Source organism: Charadrius vociferus, unplaced genomic scaffold (genome assembly GCF_000708025.1).
Source record: "Charadrius vociferus isolate BGI_N301 unplaced genomic scaffold, ASM70802v2 scaffold6, whole genome shotgun sequence".
Lineage (NCBI taxonomy): Eukaryota > Metazoa > Chordata > Aves > Charadriiformes > Charadriidae > Charadrius > Charadrius vociferus.
The window spans coordinates 861,991-884,413 of NW_009648657.1; the positions used below are offsets into that span (position 1 = coordinate 861,991).

The 22,423-nt window shown below is 40.6% G+C and overlaps 1 protein-coding gene across 1 annotated transcript in view; it reads right to left on the minus strand.

Annotated features, from left to right (window-relative positions):
• Positions 1 to 5,211, minus strand: part of NDUFS6 (NADH dehydrogenase (ubiquinone) Fe-S protein 6, 13kDa (NADH-coenzyme Q reductase)) — a 12,996-nt gene extending 7,785 nt beyond the window's left edge. Inside the window, exon 1 of the mRNA XM_009886451.1 lies at positions 5,161 to 5,211. Coding sequence (XP_009884753.1) covers positions 5,161 to 5,211 — 51 coding nt within the window. The remainder of the gene's footprint in view (positions 1 to 5,160) is intronic.
• Between the last annotated feature and the right edge of the window lie 17,212 nt (positions 5,212 to 22,423).

Sequence of the window (22,423 nt, forward strand, 5' to 3'; positions counted from 1 at the left end):
GCGGGGGGCCGGGAGCGGGGCCACCGAGGGGAGAGGACGAAGGCGGCGGTCGGGCCTCCGGGGGTCCTTCCTTGCTGCGTCCCTGCGGCTGGGCCCGCTCGCTCCCTCTTCCCTGGCTGCCCCCCCGACCTCCGAGAGGTGACTGCTGGGGGACACAAATCGCAAAATGGTGTAGGTGACAAAAGTTTCATCCTAACGCTAAGGTAGAGTAAGTTGAGGTCTTGACCGCCCTTGCTGTAACTTCAGGCGATGGATGCTGAGAACTGAAGTGGGAAGCCGTGACGTTCGGGGCCTTTTGCCATCTTAGCCGGGAAGCCTTACTTAAAGTCACCCCACTGTTGAGTTAGCAAGGGCAAAGCTGAATCATCGGACTCTGAAGTGCATTTCTGTTTTTAATTAAAGCAAAATGAAAGAAAAAAACCCTGCTGATTGTGCATTATTACAACATAGAATAAATTTTTCTTAAAAAAAAAAGTAGATGTTGAAAGCTATGATAACAGTAGTTTCAAACTCAGGTGGGCTTTTAAGGGGAAAATAATATTAAATATGTTACATGGAAAGATGATGTTCTGGCTTTTCGCTTGGTTCATAGGTAAGGTAAAAATTTCTTTTAACTATTGAGTTGCAGCAGACATAATCCCATGTAGCTTCAATAGTGCCAGTATAAATAACCCTTGCTGCTTATCACTCTGAGTTTTGAGGGGAGATGGCAGTATTTTAATTAATATAAAGTGATAAACAGTTTCTTAAGTTATGCTGTCATTTAATGATGTATTGACCATTCACAGTGTATTCAGAAGTATTCTTAGCCTCCTCTTCCTTTGGAGAAGTCCTCTCTGATGTTTCTGGTGTACCTACTATTCTATGGTTTCCCAAACAACCCAAATGAAAAGGCAACACCGGAGAATCGTTGCCTTTTGGGTGGAGTTTACAAAACTGTTTTGTGTAGGTGTTTACATAAAAATAGTAATTTCAGATTGAAGTTTCTGCAAAGCTTTAGGCTCACTCACATATAAGGGGTGCTTTAGAATTATCCTTTTTTTCTTTTTATACGACTTTTCCTGTGTCCCTTGAAACAACTCTCTCCTAATAGAGGTATGGGGAGAATGACAGGGAACAGTAATGCATCAGAGGTCACGTAGGCAGCCATCTGTTGAATGCAAACTCTAGTGGACTGGTACCCATGGTTTACAATAAGACAGACAAAATTGCCACGATCCCCAAAGGTGTTCCTCATGCTTCTGAATATGGCTATGCTTGAGGTGGGAGTGTTGGATCTTCCTGTGAACCGTAAGTTCTCAACAGAAGGACCAAAGTAAGCTTCTAGGCAACTACAAGTTACTGCTACAGGTTTGCCAGAGTACGGTGAGAGTGTCCCCAACTTAAAAGAGGTGAAATTGGTTGAGCGCTGTGTTTGAGGTTGCTGTACTATTAGATAGTTTGATGACTTGAAGAACTTTTCTGCCCAGTTATAATCTCTCAACTTTAAAATTGCAGTAACTTTTATAATTATGCGGGTTTTTCCTATGTGCTTAATGGACAATGAGAAGCCAAGCCTGGAAAGCTGTGGCGAAGCAACCCCGAGGCAATAGTTATTGACTGGTTCCGGTGCGTTGGGCAGTTTCTTTTCACTCATCTATCTCATTGCCAGAAATGTGGATTTGGAGACAGGAGCAGGTTAGTTAACATGCATGTCCACCTTAGGGGGACATCAAACAAGTTCATGGCAATGAAGGGGGAGAGAAATGGCTAGCTTCGTCTGACTAAAGAGACACACAGTGATTTGAAATGTAAAAGCCTCCTCGTAACCAAAGAACCTTGAAGTAGTGGAAAACTTGCTGTACTTGAAAAGTTGGTTGAAATTTAGGCACTCACAAATAAGAACTTCTACTTTCTAAATACCTGTGGCTTGTGCTTGTAAATAAAAAGTAAGCAGAGAAATTTCTTGGAAGAGTTTTACATCTTTAACAGGCTGCACCAGTTAAGCAGTCTAAGCAATCAGAGATTTTAAAAGCTCTAATTCTCAGATTAGAGTTAATGGTACATGTGTCTGGGTGTGCGCTGTGTGTTGTTTTCTGGCAGAAGGAAAGGCCTGCATGCTGTGAACCCCTGTGATACCTCTTGAGTGTAGCTATTAGTATACCTTTAAGGTAAACAGTGTATGTAAACAGGTAAAAGTATGTCCAGAAAACCCAGTGATTTCCAGGCCCACCTGCTTTCCCGGAGGATGCTGACTGCAAGGACTCAGCTGTGGATTGAATGAGTTGGCTGTTGGATGAAGTGAGGGTGTGCTGGGTTGGGTTTTGTTTTTCAGGAAAGATAATCGGCAGCTAATCTTATTGCCTCCCAAATAGCTCCTTCAGCCCCTTGGCCCTGTCAGAGACAAGGGCAGCTCTCTGGTACCAGGCAAATTGTGTTGTTGGGTCACTAGAGAGGTGTTCAGACCTGTTCTTGCTTGCCAAGAGCAATGTCAGATGGTGAAGAGAGAGAGAGACCTGCAGGTACGAGTTGCCAGGGCAAGGAACAGCAGTCGATCCCTGGCCAGACTTCTTGAATGCAGTAGTGTGAGGGACTTGAGGACAGATTTACCCATGCCAGGCTGGTGTGTGTCAAATACAGTCTACACTCAGCAACAGAGTGGGATTTGGGGCTAGGATTACTGTACAGCAAAGGGGGGGCACAAATTACTATATTTTCATCTCCCCCTTTAGGCTGAGACTTAAGTTTTTTATAGAATGCTGACTCAGCAGCCTATTTCAACAACTCATAATTAGGAAAGATTGGTTCACAATTAAAGCCATTGAGTTTAGTGCTGCTAGTCGCAAACTTGAGATGTGAAGTAATTTGAATTCAGATGTTTAACATGGTTGTAAATTATTCATGTGTCGTCATCTGAACAGTCAGTTTGTCATACCTGGGGTGGAGCGTTCAAAAGAATGGAGCATTCACGGCCATCGCTGAAACAGCATATTTGGTTGTGCTAATAGATTTTGGAAAGAGGATTATAGGATTAGAAACTAGAAGCCTCTGAATTGTAATTGTACTCTGCTATTGACTTGCTGTATAATCTTGAAAAAGTAATTTTGCCTTTGTCTCAATTTCTCCATCTGCTTGGCAGGAGTACTGAATCTCACACTTCTAAGTACCGTTTATTTTTAGTTTATGTCCACAAACCATTACAGAGGCTTTCTAAAAGAAAATCAGATTCTATAGCTTTCTGTAAGTTGGATGATATGAGGAAGGTTACTAGAGCTGGTGGTGATACATGTCTATATTAGATTTGTTTACAACAGCTACGAAATGAGAAGCTGAAGTAACATCAGCCAGTAGCCTTGTGGTTGGTAGCTGAGGGTTCGTATCCTTCATTACAGACTTTCTAAATGGTGTGCTACTTCAATAGCTGTTTTCAAAGGATACGGTATGCAACTGCTACTTAAGCTATCCAGGCCAAAAGTTTAGTCCTGGAATACTAAAAATACCAGTCTATATAGTTCCATAATTGCGTTTTTTATTCCTCTCCCCTCCACAGATGTTACACGGGCAGAAGATGAAAGGGAGGGGAATGAAAAGGTGAGCACAGCTAGAATGTAAAGTGGTTTAGGGGGGAAAATAGGACCCAATAACATAGGAAGAAGAATCCTTACAGTAAAAACTGAAATAAGACTCAGGCTCCAATTACATTTCAGCTTCTGGTTTCCTGCTGGTTTTGTGTCTTGGTTACCCCTTCCAGAAATTCTTCCTGCTTCTTTAAATTCCCACAGTGGAGTAGGAGGGTGACAACTGATGTCTCCTGTGACTGTCTTCATTGTACAGTTATGAAAATCATTTGCAGTTGTGAGTGACTGAACTTGCTTAACTCCTCGGAACTCTTCTAGGGAATGAAACTGTCATATTCCTGATACGCAACAGGTAGAGATGTATTTAGGTCAGCCAGAGGATAAATCTTAGAGCTCATGTATATTAATGACTGTCAGACTTTGTCTGTGGTTGTGTGTGTGGGAATTACAGTATTGGTTGCTGAATTCAGGGCAATAGCTCTTCAATAATGACAGGTGCAGGAGAAGTCTTTGGGAACGGTAGTACTGGGGGAGCCCTGTCTGCTCGGATCGAGGAGGTACACGCTGAGGTTAGCTGACTGACAGGTGACTTTTCCGGATTCCAACACCACCAAAGTGAATTTCCTAGACTCAGTTAAAATAATAGCTATTTTTTGTTTCTCTAGACACCTTGTTTCTTTTCCAGTTATTTTATCATACGATGTACATAAGCAAAATAGGGGAAAAAAAAAGCACAAGAAAGAGCAAATCTTAAGAGCAACTGATAATGCCTTTGCAAAGTATTAACAATTGGAAACTTTCCTTTATTTGTAGAGGTGAAGTAGATGACTCTTCTATTCCGTAATGTCCATGAGTCTATGGCTAGGCAAAGGAAAATTAAAAGTTGGAAGTATTATTTTACAAGAAAAATAAAAACATAAATACTCTTAAACAAGGAGAAAGAAAGTGAGAAACAGGCTGCTTTCCCTTATTTGTTTAACAGTGCAAATGGACACAACATGCTATTGCAGGTGCTGTTCAGAATATCTTTTCTGTAATGCCAGGGTCTTTCTGTGGTTTCAGTGAGCTCCACGTACCTGATATTAGAGAGGTTTCCTTACCAAAGCTGGTTTCCATGTATCTGCAGTGTCACAGTATTCTGAAGTTCTGAGTCAGCAAGGGTGGACATTCCTTGATACGTGCTTCTAAAAACTTATCAAATGACTTTTAAGATGTAAATTAAGGATACAGTAGTGCCGTTCAGTTTAATAAGGCTGATTAGACATTTAAATACTTCCATTCATTCCACTGCATTTTATCAGATTACTGACTTGGAGTTTGAAATCTGTACCATTTAAATTGGGGGGGGGGGGGAGGAGGAGGGAGGTGTGAACGTGCTAGTCCCAGAGGCTGAGAAGGGGCTGGGTTCTTTCCAGCTGCCCGGGACAGTTTAACTCATCACACCTATGAGGGGTCGTGCCCTCACCTGTCCGGTCTCCTCTGCTCTCCAGGACTGAATTTGTCTTCCTGTAGGAATAACTGAACAGCCCACGAAGCTGTTATTGAACTGTCACACTTTACAGCCCAGTTTATTTAGGTAAGTGGCGGTGGTTTACTTCTATACCTCTGGGAGATAAACTGCAGCAGTTTTGTTATTGTTCCGTATCCCACTCATAGTGGAGGCAGCAGTCTTTATAAGAGCTTCATCACGGTGAAGACATTGAGCCCGATCTAAAAATGATGAAAGTGGGGACGGGGAGAATATTGGTACCCAAGATGAAGCTGTCACTTGCTGGAGTTATCCACCTGCCTCCAGAAATGGAAAATTCACCATTTCACCTAGAAGCTTGTGCATTGGACTTTGAAATCCATCGTCTGTAAATGTGAATACTGTGTTGAAAGAGAGCAGTATTTGTCAAGAAGCGACCTGGTTTTATGTGCCATGTTGTGCAAAAAGGAAAAAAAAAAAAAAAAGTGAAGTTTGTCAAGTTGTTTGATCTTAAGATACATCGATTCTGTTTAGTGGTTGAAAGTAAACAAAGGATCAGGCAGGGAATAATGTGAGGCTCTGTGTTGTATATGGTTGAAGACTGGTAACGGACAGTGCCTAAATGAGGAAAAGGCTGGGAACAAGCAGTCTCAGAGTCCATACAGTTTAAAAAGGGACTCATCACTTCAGAGGAAATAACCGAGGAAGCTACTGTTTATAGAAGCAGTGACTGAAATATCTAAAACAGGTCACTTTCATAGGAAGTTCAGGCTTTAGATAAGAACCATTGCATGTAGACTGTGCGCCAAGTACTTTGGTTTTGCTTTGGATGCTCATCCTGCTATTAAATAACAAGTTGGTTTTAAGAAAGTTGTCTGGTCATTCATCCTGATCACCAATTGCATAGTCACAAAAAGGGGACTTATTTGGTGTACTTAAGTGAATGACAATACAGTAAATATGAAATGATAGCCTGGGGCTCAATCTGAGGGCTGAAGAATTCTGTCCTACCAGAGGTAAAGACGTGGAGCCTAAAACAGGGCTGCAGCCAGCGACCACGTAGTGGACAGGCGAGCAGCCAGTCATGCAGCAACACATCAGTTCCAAAATACTGTCACATCACTGTTAAAAATGTGAGTTTGTTTTAATTTGCAGTTACTGCATTTCGTTGTGCCTTTCATTGTTAGAGGCCTGTATTTTTTTTTCTTCAGAAGGTACAGGGTCACTAAATTTGAGTCACCCTTTAGTGTTTTGATAAGCTAATAAGATGAATCATTTTAAGGTTCTCACTATAAAATATTTTTTCTAGCCTTTGGATATTTCTATTTTCTGTACCCTCCCCCCATTTCTTTTTAAAAATACAGACACAGGATCCATAGGCGGAATCAACCTGAGTGATGCTGAACACTGAGGTTAAAATGCTCCTGAACTTTGCACTCACCAATCTTCTGCTTCCTTCATCTGAAGATCACATTGTTGCTACATCTTTCCGTAAAAAGTTCGTGTTTGTTGTCAGTTTTCTATGACCAATAAATGCTTTACACTGCTTAACACTTCAGAGCCTTCTGTTCTGCAGGTGGAGCTGCAACACCTGACTGCTAGATCTACAACTTTGCATGTGAATGTAACAAGACAAAATTGTTTTGAGGAGGTTCAGTGTGTTGAACAGCATAAAATTTTCCCCGTGACTTTGTTATCATTACTACTACTTTGCTGATTTTTATTACCCTGAATTTATCAGTGTTTGATCTATATTACTCCCAAATCTCTAATAAAAACATGGGGTATCTATCACTTGTCCTAATACCCCCGAAATCACAGAGAAAGACATTCAAATTTCATTATGGTTCCCATTCACAGTTATGTTTCGATATACGTTACTCAAGCAGTTGTTGATTCATATACATATATTAGGATTTTTTTTGGAGTTCTGAAACACAAGACATCTCATAAGTCAGTTTGAATCACTCTGGTTTTGCTCCTGCATCTTGTTCACTTGATCATCTGCCCTGCACGTGGGATGGAGAGCTTCCAGGATGCTTTCTTTTCTCAGACAAAACCCAGAAACTGTTCAGAGTCCATACTAGTCTAGCTTACTCTCATCTGCAGTATAGCTGGTTTCTCCAGCACATCCCGGGTCTCTGGTACTACTCCAGCTGCCCTTGATGTCTCAAATTACTTCATACCATGGCTGCCTGCATGCAGCAGACATCCTCAGCATCCTCCAATGAAAGCACAAACACGGAAGGCTGCAAATCACCCGTCTCATTGTCTCGGGCACATGGTAAGGAAATGCTATTTTTTTAAGGAACTTAAGATTTATAATGTCTGATGTTCAAAGAGGGGTTCAGGAGGGAAAATAGGCAAGGAAAGACAAGGAGATTGTGTTGGGAGATCCTTTCAGGTGAGTTTTGGGTGCAGCCCTTGCTGCTGCTTGCAAAATTGAAGAGCCAAACTATCCCACATCAAGGCTCACAGCGAGAGGTGGCATAGTTGGGTGCTAAGCATGAATCAGACAGTGCTGTGTATGGCATGAGCAGCAGGTCGGAGAGCTGTGGTGGTAGCGCTGTTGGTAGGGGCCAAGGTAGAGGTCACTGGTGTTCAGGCCTGTGAAACTTTCAGTATTTGGAGTTTCCTTAAGCATTAAGTAGTTGTAGTGTCTCCGGGCACTTGAAAAGATGCTGCCTGTGAGTAGTATGGTCACAATCAGCTATAGGCCAGTGCGTCAGGAGAATGGTGGGCACTGGAAAAAGTCATAAGGGCAGTATATATACATAAACTCCAACCCCCTGCTATTCTGGCAACTACTTAATATAATTATTTAAATAAATTCATTAAGTTCTGAGTTGAAAATTAAGTGTTTTTTTGCTAACACCGCTCTTTGAAAGATAGTCTAGAACTTCCCTCCTCTTCCTAATCTTCTTCTAACTCCAGCTCTACATTTATTTAGGACTTGTTTATACTTATGCCAACATTATCTTTTATGTTAAATAGCACTTCTGTTCCTGGGGAATTTACCCTCTTGATATTTATTTCTAGGCAGCTATCGTGTCCTTTCTCAATCTTTGTTTTCCTAAGCTAAACAAGTCATTTTCATCTTTTCTCATGAAGCAGACTTTCTGCTCCTCTCATCATCCTAATAGGTCTTTTGTGTAACTTTTGAATTTGTGAGATAAGGTTTGTAAGGAGAGGTAATATATTTTATTAGATCACTGATATAGTCAGAAAAAAATGGGAAAGCTTTTGGGTATACAAGTCATTCTCACGTATGCCCAAAGCTTACCAGCTTTTTTTCCAACTGTCTCAATTGTCTAATAAAGGATATTGCCTCTGCCTACAAGTGTTTCCTCTCATGCATTCTTAGACGTTATTGACTACACCATACACCTTTTGAGTTAATCTTTCCCGAAATATTTTATATCATTCTATCCTCCCAAATATTTCTGGTTTTGCCAATATGACAGATGAATATCTACCTCTGTGCTTCTTGGAACCACACCTCACCGTAGATATTTTAGGATTGCCTTTGAACAGCTTGTGGGCCAGTGGTGCCTCAGCATCTTTACCTGAGATACCACTAGTATGCACAGGTTTTTGTCCTACAAGTAGCCAGCGGCCTACTTTCCTTTAGTTCATGGGTGATTTTGTCCTTTCTATGCAATATTTCCGTTTTCCCCCATACTGGTTTCCTGTTTCTACCTTGCCTGCACGTTTGATTGACCATCCCGAGTTTAGACATATATAAGGGGTGATGTTTTCACAAGGGAAAACAACGTGCCTTTAAAATGCTAGTCAATGTTTCATAGAATCATAGAGTCATAGAATGGTTTAGGTTGGAAGGACCTTGAAGATCATCGAGTTCCAACCCCCCTGCCATACGCAAGGACACCTCTCACTAGACCAGGTTGCTCAAAGCCCCATCCAGCCTGGCCTTGAACACCTCCAGGGATGGAGCATCCACAGCTTCTCTGGGCAACCTGTTCCAGTGCCTCACCACCCTCAAAGTGAAAAATTTCTTCCTAATATCTAATCTAAATCTCCCCTCTTCCAGTTTGAAGCCATTCCCCCTCATCCTATCACTACATGCCCTTGTAAAAAGTCCCTCCCCAGCTTTCCTGTAGGCCCCCTTTAGGTACTGGAAGGCCACAATAAGGTCTCCCTGGGGCCTTCTCTTCTCCAGGCTGAACAATCCCAACTTTCTCAGCCTGTCTTCATAGGAGAGGTGCTCCAGCCCTCTGATCATTTTTGTGGCCCTCCTCTGAACCCGCTCCAACAGGTCCATGTCTTTCTTATGTTGGGGGCTCCAGAGCTGGACGCAAACTGAACTCTCACTGGACTGATAGTTTACTCAGTTCCTTATGAGGATGAGAAACGTAGTTCCTCATGAGGACGAGAAAATTTGGTTTCAACACATGCCACCAGGGGGGTGAAAAACTCCAGGCGTTTCTTAGCCACCCGACACACACACCATAGAAATCTCTGTGCCTACAGAGATTTTTATGTCTTTTAAGTAGTATGTATGACACAGTAAAAGAAACCATTACCTTTCAAAAGGTACATATACATGAATTTGAATACTGAAATTCATTAATATTTGAAAACAAATATTACACACTTGTTTGTTTGTTTTTTTAAAAAAAAGATTTTAGAGTTTTGGTAAAATAGCACAGGCCTGATCTAAACCCCACTGAAGTGGGAAGAAGCTGAGTGACTTCGAGGAGTAAGATGCAAAGTATATGTTCTCCACAGACCACACTCTCTCCCCAGAGGTCTCTGCACAGAAGAGGGGATAAGGTGGGAGCTGGGTTGTGTGAAGCCTGTCCAGTGATTCATGCCTGTGCAAAACAGCTGATCTAAGGGCTTGGAGAGTCCCTCAAGGCCATGCAAGCTGCATTTCTATTACAATTTTGAGTGAAGAGGGTTTCCTTTCCAAAAGTCGTCTTATTCTCAGCTCCAAATAATAGATGATCCTGCCAAAATTATATAAAAATTATGTGTCTTATAAAGATGAATGGTATGCTTGGTGGGATATCAACTGTACTCCTCTTAAACAGTCTTTTTTTTAGTGATTTCTTAAGAAATTTTATGCATGTTTATATATGTGAAGGTTTGACTGGACTCACCAATCTTCCTTTTTTTTTAAATAAACCAGCATAAAGTAGAATTTATTTACATAATGCAATGATCCATGAAGGTTACCATAACATCAAGGGACCATATTAACCGCTTGAGTGGAATTCATTAGAAATTAACTACCACTTAAATTAATTTTCCCACATTCACAAGGCTGTAATGGTGGAAAAAGGAACCGTCCATCAGCATGTACTGACAGGAGAGCTGTCACTGCTTTTATTTATAGGTGAATACGTTAACCCATGAAGCAGCCTTTTCAGACCAAATCTTGAGCTTCTGTACAAATAAGCTCCTTCAGAAGACTTTTCTTTTAATGAGTAAGCCAGCCTCAGTTAAACAGGAACGCATACTGCCTAATGCTTTTGCCACTGGCTGTGTATATTGTAGCCTTTTCATAAGAACACTAGAAAAATTTGCTCCTAAAAAACCCAAACGTCACAATGAACATAGTTTATTCTCAATGGATAATATTCTTGATTAGATCTAGTTACAGTGATATTGTGTCATCAGTATTGGTAAAACTATACAAACAAAAGACTGTCCGTTGATCCTTCTTCTTTTGCAGTTTGTTACATCGTTTGAAATTTTTAACTGTCTTACAGATGAATACATGTGCAAGTCTCCAAACTGTCGGATGAAAGTGAACAAGGCTTGTACACGTCTGTGATCTAGGTGTGCTTTGGGCAAATTTACTGTAGTACATTGTGGTAATCAATTCGAATAAGCTACAATGGGAAGGAGCTTTGTGGCACCTGTTAGATGACCATAGTTGTCACAGACCAATACAGCATTAGAAGGCGGTGTCTTTTTGCTGTGTAAACCTTATAGCTGAAATGGTCTTAGGACAATTTCCTGTACAGTGTTATACAAACATTTTTTTTCATGAATAATTATAGCTCAGGCCTGAAAGCTGGCCCTTACCAATTAATAGCGTTTTTAATTTTCTTTTTAACAGAGGAAGTTCAGTGAGAAAATGATAGGATTGTGAGGAAACACTCCCTACCTATGACCGTCGATATTAAAATAAATAAATAAAATCAATTTAACATCTTTTTCTGTTGGATGCTACCATATGTAATAAACAGTGGTGACAGAACTACATCAAATGAGGCTGTGTGCCAGCAATATCGCTCACTGAAGTGTTTCACTCTCATTGCTGTCCAAAAAGAGAAAATACAAGAGTTACAGTGAATCTCATAGTGGTGCGAACACTTTCTCTTATTCCCCCATGGTTTCCATACCAGTGTCAAAGGCAGCTTCACTGCACAGTTTCTCATATGAGGTATTTGGAAGGCGAGTGGCCTTCTCAGGTATTTCTGTGAGTTTATTGCTGTGTTCAGACACTTGGCAGGCATAGCAAATATATGAGCTTTTCCTGGGTTACCCCCAAGTCCCTATATTCAAAGGGAACTAAAGGCTGTCCTGTTACTCCAGTGAGAAAATTGCATGCTGTTATCTTTTATGTTGTCCCCTCTGAACAGATTCTTTTCAACAGCTTCTCAGAGGAATAGAGATGTTACATGCTCAGGGCTAAAAATATAAACTTGGTAAGTGAAGAGAAAATCTTTCACGAGCTTTACCCCCCAATAATATATGTAGTTTTCCATTTCAATTATTTAAATATGGTTATACTATGCTGTTCAACTATGACGGGGAATTAAAAACTCAGTGTCAGTATTACCTGAAAAGACTCATCGTTGCAGTTATCTTAGTCTCAGCCTGATGCCACACATCTAAACAACAAATTTGTTTGTGTTCACTTTTCTTATTTTTCATAGCTATACTTTAATTAGTTAAACTGAAAATCCGTCAGTACTTCTACCAATGGCTTGGGATGCTATTTGTTTAGAGTATAGGCAAGGGATTCTCCGATGTTCTCATGGCAGCCTGAGGAAAGCTCGTAGCTGGGAGCAGACTAGCCACTCTCCTTCAAAAGTAGCAACTGTCACCACCACAACATATGATTTATTTATGGTTTAATGGATTTAGAGCATTTAAAATCCTTACAAACACTATTTTGTCTAATTCTTCCACATTTTATGTGGCACTGCCTTTTAGTTTGTCTGATTTGTACACACTAATGTACACACATAATGTATAATGTGAATGAGTCAGACAAACTAGAAAATTATGCCATTCTACTTAGTTCTCATCAGGGACTATGGTTAATTTGGTTAATTGATACAATATTGACTAAGTAATGGCTCTCACTTCTGTCAACATTTTTACATTTGTTAAATTCCCCTGCCTGATTCTGCTTTTCTGCTTTATTTCCCTTTAAAATTTAAACATCTTAAAAAAAGGCTCTTCTCAATTAATGCATTTCATGATCGAGGAACACTGAAATTAACTTTTAGCCAATTAAATTTTTACGAGTATTTGCTATTGTCGACAGTAGTAAAAACTTCTGTTTCAGCCACATCAATAATTAATTTAGAAGCACATGCCTGAAATACTTCCCCACATGCAAAGGAGTTGTTATTCTCCCACAGCTTCCCTCACAGTCGTCCCGGTGACTCCCTTGGCACTAGTACGCCATTATTTTGTTGGCAGCATTTTGATTTCTGCATGGTTATGATTAACCTGTACAATGTGTTCCTCTTAATGCAAAGCTGTTTTCTTATCCCTTCAATTCTACAAACTGGAAAAAGCATATAGCCGGAGGCCACACAGAATAATACCAGTGTCAAGCTTTAAAAAACATATTTGTTTTGTGTCCTCTAAGGACAAATGATAGACATGTAAAAATGTTTTCTCTGTTTCTCTTGCAGGGAATACTTACTTTAGAATTAACTTCTGTCACAGAAAACATAATTTGAAGCATCTACTATATATTATTTCTGAGCATTTCTGCTTTAAAGAGAGAAAATAGTACATTGTGTATGACATGTGTGATTACAAGGTTATAGAAACTCTGCATGTTTCTCTTGTTGTTATGGTTTCTCCTTAGGAAACCTTGTCACTGGAAACGGAAGATCGTCCTTCCTTCAAAAGAGGCGAGTATGTAACTATTAAACAGCGCGGTGTAATGAATGTAATTTTTAATTGCTTTATAATACTTTAAATTCCTGCACCTCTGAAGCACTCAGTGTTCTTCATGCAATCCAGTCATGTGTCACTTTCGAAATACTTCAGAGGACAAAAGAGACTTTTATGATGCATCCTTAAGTGTTCTGATGATTACACATGCTGTAACCTATTTCTTCATAAATACATTCCATCTTTAATTTTGTCCTCTTCAAGATACAATCATCTTAGTGTCCTTTTACTCATAAAGATTGTTCTTTTACATACTTTCTCTATCTTACCTGTTTGTTAATTCTGTTTCTCTGTGATATCAAGCATACTTCATTTCATGCTTCATTGTCCAGGTTTTAGTTTCAGCTCCAGTATATTAAATGTTCCCACCCTTTTGCTCCATATTTTATCATCGACAGTACAGAAGCGTTAAAAGCCTTTCTCAAGAAAGAGAAAGATGAATGTTCTTAATGCAGAATTCTCTTCCTTCAGAAACTTGATTGACCCCAAATCTTATGACTCCACAGTCAAGAAAAATAAAACTCATTCAAGCCAAAAAGTATCTCAGCAGCACTTCTCTGAAGTTAAAACACTAGAGATTTTCCCTTTTCTCTCCATTTCCCATCCCTTCCCCTTGAAATAGGGAGAAAACCTGTACATTAAAATGGGGAAAAAAAAAAAAAGGATTAGCTGTATAATTTTTGCTTAAGTCTACATATTATTAGGAATTTTATGTACCCTTGTTTCTGATACCAAAACGTTCTACTTCATTACATTGAAGACTTTACTTTTTGTTTGGAATCCTTAATTTCCCAGCTCAGTTGTTGTAGTGGACCTGATCACAGAAAAGGATTTCCAGTATCTGAGGAAGTCATCATAAAAGGGGCGCAGCTTGGAAAGGTCTCTTAGAAAACCCTGTGGTGCATGTGAAAGAGATACTAATTATAGCAGAGCCCTTGGAGACAGAGGAGATGCTCATGGAATAGTATTATTTCAGCCTGTCTGTCACTGTCTTTTGGCCAAAGGCTAGATGGCCAAATGACAAATGATCCTGCTAAGTCAATTGTAGAAGATCTTGGAAGCAGCACAGATAATCAAATTAGCTGTGGTCCAAGAAAGTACAGGTTTGGTCTGAATGGATCTCATTCCCCAGATGACTTCTCTATGCTCTTAAAAATCATACTGAGAAGTCATATGTGGCACCCAGTCCGCTCATGAAGGCTGACCTTCGGCTGGAGAGTGAGCACAGCTCACCTGCCTGGGAGAAGGAGCATGCAGTTTTCTGAGGACTTTGTCAGGAACATGAGATGCCCTGGACTGAAGATACCCTGGGGTTTACTAGTGAGCACCCAAGAGAGCACATCCAAGGGTTTGGCCTGAGAGGGAAGTAGTCCCTTCAGCTAGTCCTGGTCACATTGAGTTACTGGGGAACCAAGAACCAGCAGTGAGGGTCCTTCTTAAAAGTCTTCTCTTCACAGGTAACCAGCAGGGGAACTACAGCAACAGCTTGGCCAGCTTGGCCTGGTGGATCTCAGTACAGGTTAAGGGCTGACCTCCTGGACAGCATCTCTGTGGAAAGGGACCTGGGAGTCCTGGTGGACAGGATGACTATGAGCCAGCATTGTGCCCTGGTGGCCAAGAAGGCCATTGGCATCCTGGGGTGCATCAAGAAGAGCATGGTCAGCAGGTCAGGGGAGGTTATCCTCCTCCTCTACTCTGCCCTGGTGAGGCCGCATCTGGAGTACTGTGTCCAGTTCTGGGCTCCCCCAATCAAGAAGGACAGGGAACTGCTGGAGAAGGTCCAGCAAAGGGCTACGAAGATGATTAGGGGATTGGAGCGTCTTTCTTACGAGGAAAGGCTGAGGGACTTGGGTCTTTTCAGTCTAGAGAAAAGAAGACTGAGGGAGAATCTTATCAATGCTTATAAATACTTAAAGGGAGGGTGCTCGGCAGATGGGAATAGTCTTTTTTCAGTGGTGCCCAGTGACAGGACAAGAGGTAATGGGCACAAACTTGAACATAGGAAGTTCCATCTAAACATGCAGAGGGACTTCTTTACTTTAAAGGTGGCAGAGCACTGGAACAGGCTGCCCAGAGTGGTTGTGGAGTCTCTGACTCTGGAGACATTCAAAACCCGTCTGGATGCTGTCCTGTGCAACCTGCTGTAGGTGACCCTGCTCTGTCAGGGGGCTTGGACTAGGTGGTCTCCAGAGGTCCTTTCCAACCCTGACCATTCTGTGATTCTGTGATCTCAACAAGGTGTGTGGCAGAGGGCTCAGTAGCAGCCTCAGCTGTTGTGCAGGGTAATTCTCTCTCTAAAATGGAGGGAAACTGAGCCCTGGTTTTTGCTTTCCTTCCTTTGCTTGGAAGATGAAGTCTCTGCATTTGTCATGAGAGGGTCTGGAAGCTGGGAACAGCCCCCTTCAGACAGCTTGCACTCACAATTTCTTACAGCCTCTTCCAGCCATTGCTGGCACCCTCACATCAGTAGGGTGGGCATCCATGGGCCAATGCCCTCCTGCACATTTTGGGAGCCAAGCATTCCTCTGTGCCGGCCCTTCTCCAGACCAGAGGATAAAATACACGCAGGATGCATTTGTCTGTTTTGTCCCCTTTGCCTGTTCCATAACATCTTTTTTCCCGACAACAATTAAATTATCCTCAACTTTGCCTCTTCAAGTTACAAAGCATCCTGCAGATTTTCTGTCAAAAGTGGAATTGCAAGAAATTTCTGGATGTAATTGACTCAGATATATTTTAAGTAAATGTAAAATTCCAGCAGTTATGATTGAAATATTGTTGAAGTCTTGGGTTCAGTTGGGTTTTGGAGAAGACGCTGGGGAACAATGACACAGAGCAGTCAAACAAAGAAAGAAACAGCAAGAATACCAACAAATAACAACTTAAAAATAGGGAAAAGGTGATAACAACAGAAGTGAAGCTAAAAATAACAGTAGCATTGAAAACCTAAAATAAAATAAAATAATTTTAGTACAATTTAATAAAAAAGCAAACCAACCAGCTATATAGATCTTAGTTGCCAGTTGAAATGCTTCGAACAAGACTGTAGAAAATGTAGATTTTATCTTTATTTTGCCTTGTGAACTAATTGCTTCAGAATTAAAAGAAGATATTATCGTACTGATGGTACCAGGATAGAACAGAAAGAAGCACATGTGTTCTCCCTGATCACGATCCCATAGTAGTAATTAAAAACAAAGAGGAAAGGAAAGATTTTTCTGTCTATAATAGTTGGCCTCATTAACATATCAGCTACTCCTTCTTTGATTTAACGGAATATCAAACAGGTTGTGCTCCCACTTACAGTCATTAGGCTTGAAGTGCTGATTCCTGCATATTCAAGGCCTCCAGCTTCTCTGTGGCACCGTCACAAGGAATACCCACAGGTGTCTTTATTACTGTTCAAAACTCACATTTGAATGTGTATTAAAATCTGATTAATTTGTCAATGAACAATGCTGATTTCTGGCCAGGTTCAAAAAATTTTATTTATATATATTTATACATACATGTAAGTATACATTTTAAAAAATTCCTAGGTCAGAACTTCTCCATGTAATATATTAATGATTTAAAACCATACTTGCACTTTTTTTTCCAGTACACATGCTTGAAAATCATTATAAATAAAAAGGCAAGAATTTATTTAGGTTGACAACAGTTTTTCATTATTTTGGGACAACAACAAAGAAATTGAAGTAAATTGTTACTTATAATGACAGCTGCTCTTAGAAAAATAGAATTTATCAAAGGAATTTTTTCACCGATCAACTGTTTTGTATAGGCTACATCACCGTCCGCTGTCCAGACATTTTAGTTCACTTTGACAGGAAATATAGCACCCATTTTGTTGACAAAATAAGAGTTACTTCCCCTTAATCAAAGGGCTGTGAGCCTTTTAATGGTGTTTCTGTTGTTTGCAGAATGAACTCTAAATGGTAGGCTTTACTGTTTCTGCTTGGACCACCATGCTAATGTGTGGCACAGAGTTTACAGCAGTGAGTGTCACAGATAAATGCCTAGAATACAATAGAATAGTTCGGGTTGGAAGGGACCTTTAAAGGTCATCTAGTCCAACCTCCCCTGGAATGCCCAGGTTGGGCCATCTGATCAGGATGCTCAGAGCCCTGTCCAACCAGACCTTGAATGTTTCCAGGAATGGTGCATCTGCCACCTCTCTGGGCAACCTGGTCCTGTGTCTCACCACCATCACAGTAAAAAATTTCTTCCTTATATCTAGTTTAAATCTTCCCTCTTCCAGTTTAAAGCCATTACCCCTTGTCCTATCACCACAAGCCCTGATAAAAAGTTTGTCCCCATCTTTCTTATAAGCCCCCTTTAAGTACTGGAATGCTGCAATAATGTCTCCACAGAGCCTTCTCTTCTCCAGGCTGAACAACCCCAACTCTGTCAGCCTGTTCTCATAGGAGAGGTGCTCCAGCCCTCTGATCATTTAGGCACAATCACCTCCCTCTACCTGCTGGCCACGCTTCTTTTGATGCATCCCAGGATGTGGTTGGCCTTCTGGGCTGCGAGTGCACATTGCTGGCTTGTGTCCAGCTTTTCATCCACCAGTACTCCCAAGTCCCGCTCAGCGGGGCTGCTCTCAATCCCTTCATCCCCCAGCCTTTATTGATACTGGGGGTTGCCCCGACCCAGGTGCAGGACTCTGGCCCTGGCCTTGTTGAACCTTATGATGTTCATACGGTCTCACTTCTCAGGCTTGTCCAGGTCCCTCTGGATGGTGTCAACCACACCACTCAGCTTGGTGTCATCTGCAAACTTGCTGAGGGGCACTCGATCCTGCTGTCTATGTGATTGATGAAGATAATGAATAGTACCGATCTCAATATGGACTCCTGAGGGACACCTCTTGTCACTGGTCTCCATCTGGACATTGAATCATTGACCACTACACTCTAGATGTGACCATCCTACCACCATGCCTATTGACAGGCTTCATCTCTCGGTAGCTCTAAAACTACCCCTTCCTTTGGAAGCACAGTAGTCAGTGTTGGGGAGTCACGGAGTTCAGAACCCTAAAATACCTTGAGCCCTAACTCATGCATCTGTTGGATGCACCAGTGAAATAAAATTGTGGAAGTGCTTGGGTGGTGTTTTCATTTGGCTTTTATGTGATTGCAGTGTGGCAATTAGTAATTTTAGAGAATAAACAAGATGACAACTGCTTAGCAGCAGAAGGCAGAAAGAAAGAACTCATCAGTGCTGCTGTACTCCCACTCCCGTCATCCCATTCACATTACTTCAGTCACACACCGTAATTGGAAGTTAAGGCAGCAGCTCTTTTTTACACAGCATAAAGATATACAAATAACAAGCATTAAATAAGAAACATCGCACCACATCAAGATTAACAAAAGTAATAGTGCTGACGTTGCTAGCACTCAAGTCTTTTCAACCGCAAATAATCTTCCATCCTGACGGGAAAGAGCAAGACACCTAATCCTCTAGCATGTTCATGATAGAAGAATTGCCACTCCTTCCCAATTAATCACCATCTGAGACAATTCCCTTATACTTGAAAAGATTATTCCTTAGCCCTTTGCCAGCTAAGGTTCCCCTTGTACAGAGAAGAGCCAGCTAGGGGTCTCTCAACTCTGCTCCAGAGACAACCCTTGCATTTCAGATCTAGCATGCTGTGTTTGCCAAGACCCAAATGCCCTTTAAATGGCTGTCGGGTGCCCTTGCCCCAGTACCTTAAAGAAAAGCACATCTATAATATTTTTGAGGTTTTCTACAGATCAAAACCAATGTCTATTGGCAGTTTTTGTAAACACACTTTGGGTAGAACTTTAGCATGGTATGAAGATTAATGATCCTTAAGAGGAGTCCTGCAGGTTTCATTTGTATTCTCTGCACTATGTTTTCACACTTTCAGAGAGCAGTGCTGAACTTCTGAACCACTTTGTCAACCTTGTTAATTTGACAGTGATTTACATCTCTCTTAATTCATACCTGAATATCTTCAGCTGTAGCTATTTGTTAGTTATTCCGCTCGGGAGGGGAAATCATGGACTCGTTGCCACAGCACAAGGTCTCTGCACACCCAACTGTGATAATGACCTTGACTAAAAGCACCCACTTGCAGAGCCTATGTTAGTATCCGCGTGTGAGTATAATAGAAGTCAGGCGCATTGCGTATTCTGTTTTGATTTCTCACTCAGGACCTAGGTCTCTCCAATCTTTCTCTTCCTCCCTGAAAGCAGAAAAAACAGGATCCCCCCTCCTAGAGAAGTAAATATGTGCAGTCAGATGAGACAGTCAACAGTGTTTCTATCTATATTCATGTGATTTTTGTATAATGACTAGAAAAATAGTTGGGAGTTCAAGGTTACGCCTAACAAAATTCTTGCAGAGGCTGACGCAATTACACCTCTGGTTAAAATTATTCCATGTACTCTGACAGTGTACACAAACAACATGCAGCACCTCAGTCCTGCAAGGTTGTGCTTGCCCTTACCTGGAGGTACCAACAGTGTCTCTGGAAGGGCTGGCTTCCAACCCAGCATGCTGCAGAAACACCTGCAACCGCTGCAAACCCTGCTGAGCTGTGTTTCATATTGGAGAACAGGCTAAAGCAGGGGCTGACTGCCTCAGAGGGCACCGTCAATTTTACAGAAGCGATAATTAGGGAAATTTCTATTATTAGACTTATCAATATACCTTTTTGAAACCATGGAGTGTCAGAACGCAGATGCTGTCAGTTGGAGGGCGGTCTTAATGTTGCACCTCCTTAAACTTACTGAGTATCTCTTCCTTTTTTACATATATTGAAGTAGATCTCTCCCTCCAAGATCAGATTAGCTGTCTGTAGGGTACCATTGCATTTTATTTTTTTTTAGGCAAGGATGAGCAAGCTCAGCTCCACTTTCTAATGCATCTTGTGGCCACATGGCTCTAGTTAGTACTTTGTTAAGTGCAGGCAAAAAGCCTTGAGCAAGACACAATGTACTGACTTTGTCTATACAGTGCATTCATGCTGCTGAGTTTTGCTTGGTTTGGAACACGGGCTAAGTGATATGGATAATATCTGTCTGTGAAGGACTATAAGAATGTACTCTTAGCCTCAGCATTGGACAGGAGGGTTCAAGTTCAATTGGTATTCAATAATAGCTGAATATAAATGCTTCTCAGTTGCTGCTTTCTAATACACAGTGTTTTCCTCTCCCTTAAAATGACATTGTACCCTCCCCATCATGTTGTATGTGTGTGATGTATATTGCACTTCTCTGAACCCAAACATATAATGGTAATTTGCACCCAAATTTGTAAGAAATCCAGCTGTGCCATGTAGGCACCTCATTATTTACAGTTCCATCAATATTGAGGTAACCTGTGTTATGGACAATATATCCATTTGATTATGTATTGTCGTTTACAATTACCATTTGAGATCAACAGACTGTAACCAATTCTTTTACTACTGTTATATTGATTTAGTTTGTTATTAACCTTTTTACCAGAAATTGCCTAGCTGTTGCTACAAACAACTAACTCATCTTCAAAAGGTTTGGAATGCAGCACAACCCCCCCCCCCAAAAAAAAAAATATTATCATATCATCTGTTGCTTTAGGACGAGGTACCCAAACCCTATCTTATCTTTAACATGCTTTTATTCTCAGCAATCTGAACCTTGTTAGATGATATAATCTACCACAATATTGAAAACTTTCAAGAAATTATATTGTTACTTCAGGTATTATTAAGTTCTTTCACATTTTTATTCTTAATCCAGTGTATCTAAATGCATATTTTTTTTCACTTTAAGGGACTATTGTAGTGTACACTTTCCCTTTCTGCATACTTTGACAGGCGGTAGGAGAACACCTAGAGAGGCCCAACCTGTGGATGATAAGGATTTAGGCATTTTAGTTTCCATCTATAGGAATGTGTGGCACCTAGAGACCTGTAGACTTCCATGAAGTTTTTCCTTAGAAATTAGTGTGTCCTACCAAATGCTCACAAGGGCAAGAACTGAGGATGCATCTGGGTGAAATAATTTTATGAACCTCGTTATTATATGTATATGTGTATATATATATATTATAAGTATATATCTAAAGTAAATTATATGTATATCTGGGGCTTTTTTTGGATGTCCAAGTTGCTGGTATAGATCTACCACCAGGACCAGTAAAGAAAGGTGATATCTCTAGCCAGGTCTGACAAGAAGCAACAAAGACCCAACAAACTCCAGGCGAGACAAAACTGCTGTTCTGCTATGGTGCCTCCACTGGAGGTGTCCAGTGGCGGTACTGACTTCAGGATCTTCCCTTTTTCTCTCCTTTGCCATATGCTGTCCTGCCATCTCATTTGTGCCGTGCTAGCCCAGCTGGTTTTGCTTATGGTACGTGAGTTCTCTTTGATGGGGGAAAGATCAACAGGAACCTGGTAAGATGCAACAAAAGTCTGTAGTTCCAAGTCTATATTTTAAGACTGAGAATGTTAACTGCAGTCATTTTATTATGTTGACAGTTTCCCCACAAAAGAAGAAAAAAAGCTTTTAAATTTTATATTTTTTCCACTTGAATATCGCACAACAGTGAAACTCTGGTAGTACTGCTACCGAGACTGTCAGTTAAAAATTCATAATGTGGTTCACAAAAATGCTATGTGAACTGAGAATAAGGCAAAGAGCTCTGATTTGGATAAAGGCCTCATCTTTGTAAAGTAGTATTTTTTATTCTTTACAGGAAGTTGCTCTGTTTTAACATTCTTTAAAATTGCGGACTTACATAATGAGAATGTAGTACTCGTTTAAAGGAAACCGCTTTCCATATACTCTGCTGTCTGTTATATTTCTCTAGAATAAGCATTGTTTTTAGTATTCAACAATTTCACTTCTGTGAGAGTTAGGGTTATTAGGACTAGTAATAACTATATGAATTGTAACAGAAAAGTAAATTTTCATGAAATACACATTGCTTTCCTGGATTGTTTGTTTTGGTTTTTTGGTTTTTTTTTATAATTAAATTAATTGCCTAAGAGGAAATCATAAATATTCCTGCAGATCTTTTTCTTTATTCGCTGGAGGAGACTTGTACATAAAAGCCTTACTGACAGTATTTTACAAATCACTATATCTTAAAAGAACCCAGTCTTTAATAAACACTTCTCCCTTTAAAAGAACAAAATTGACAAAAGCATTAGTTGCTTCATGTGATATATATGTATTTCAAAACCATAAGCATATATGAAGTTTCT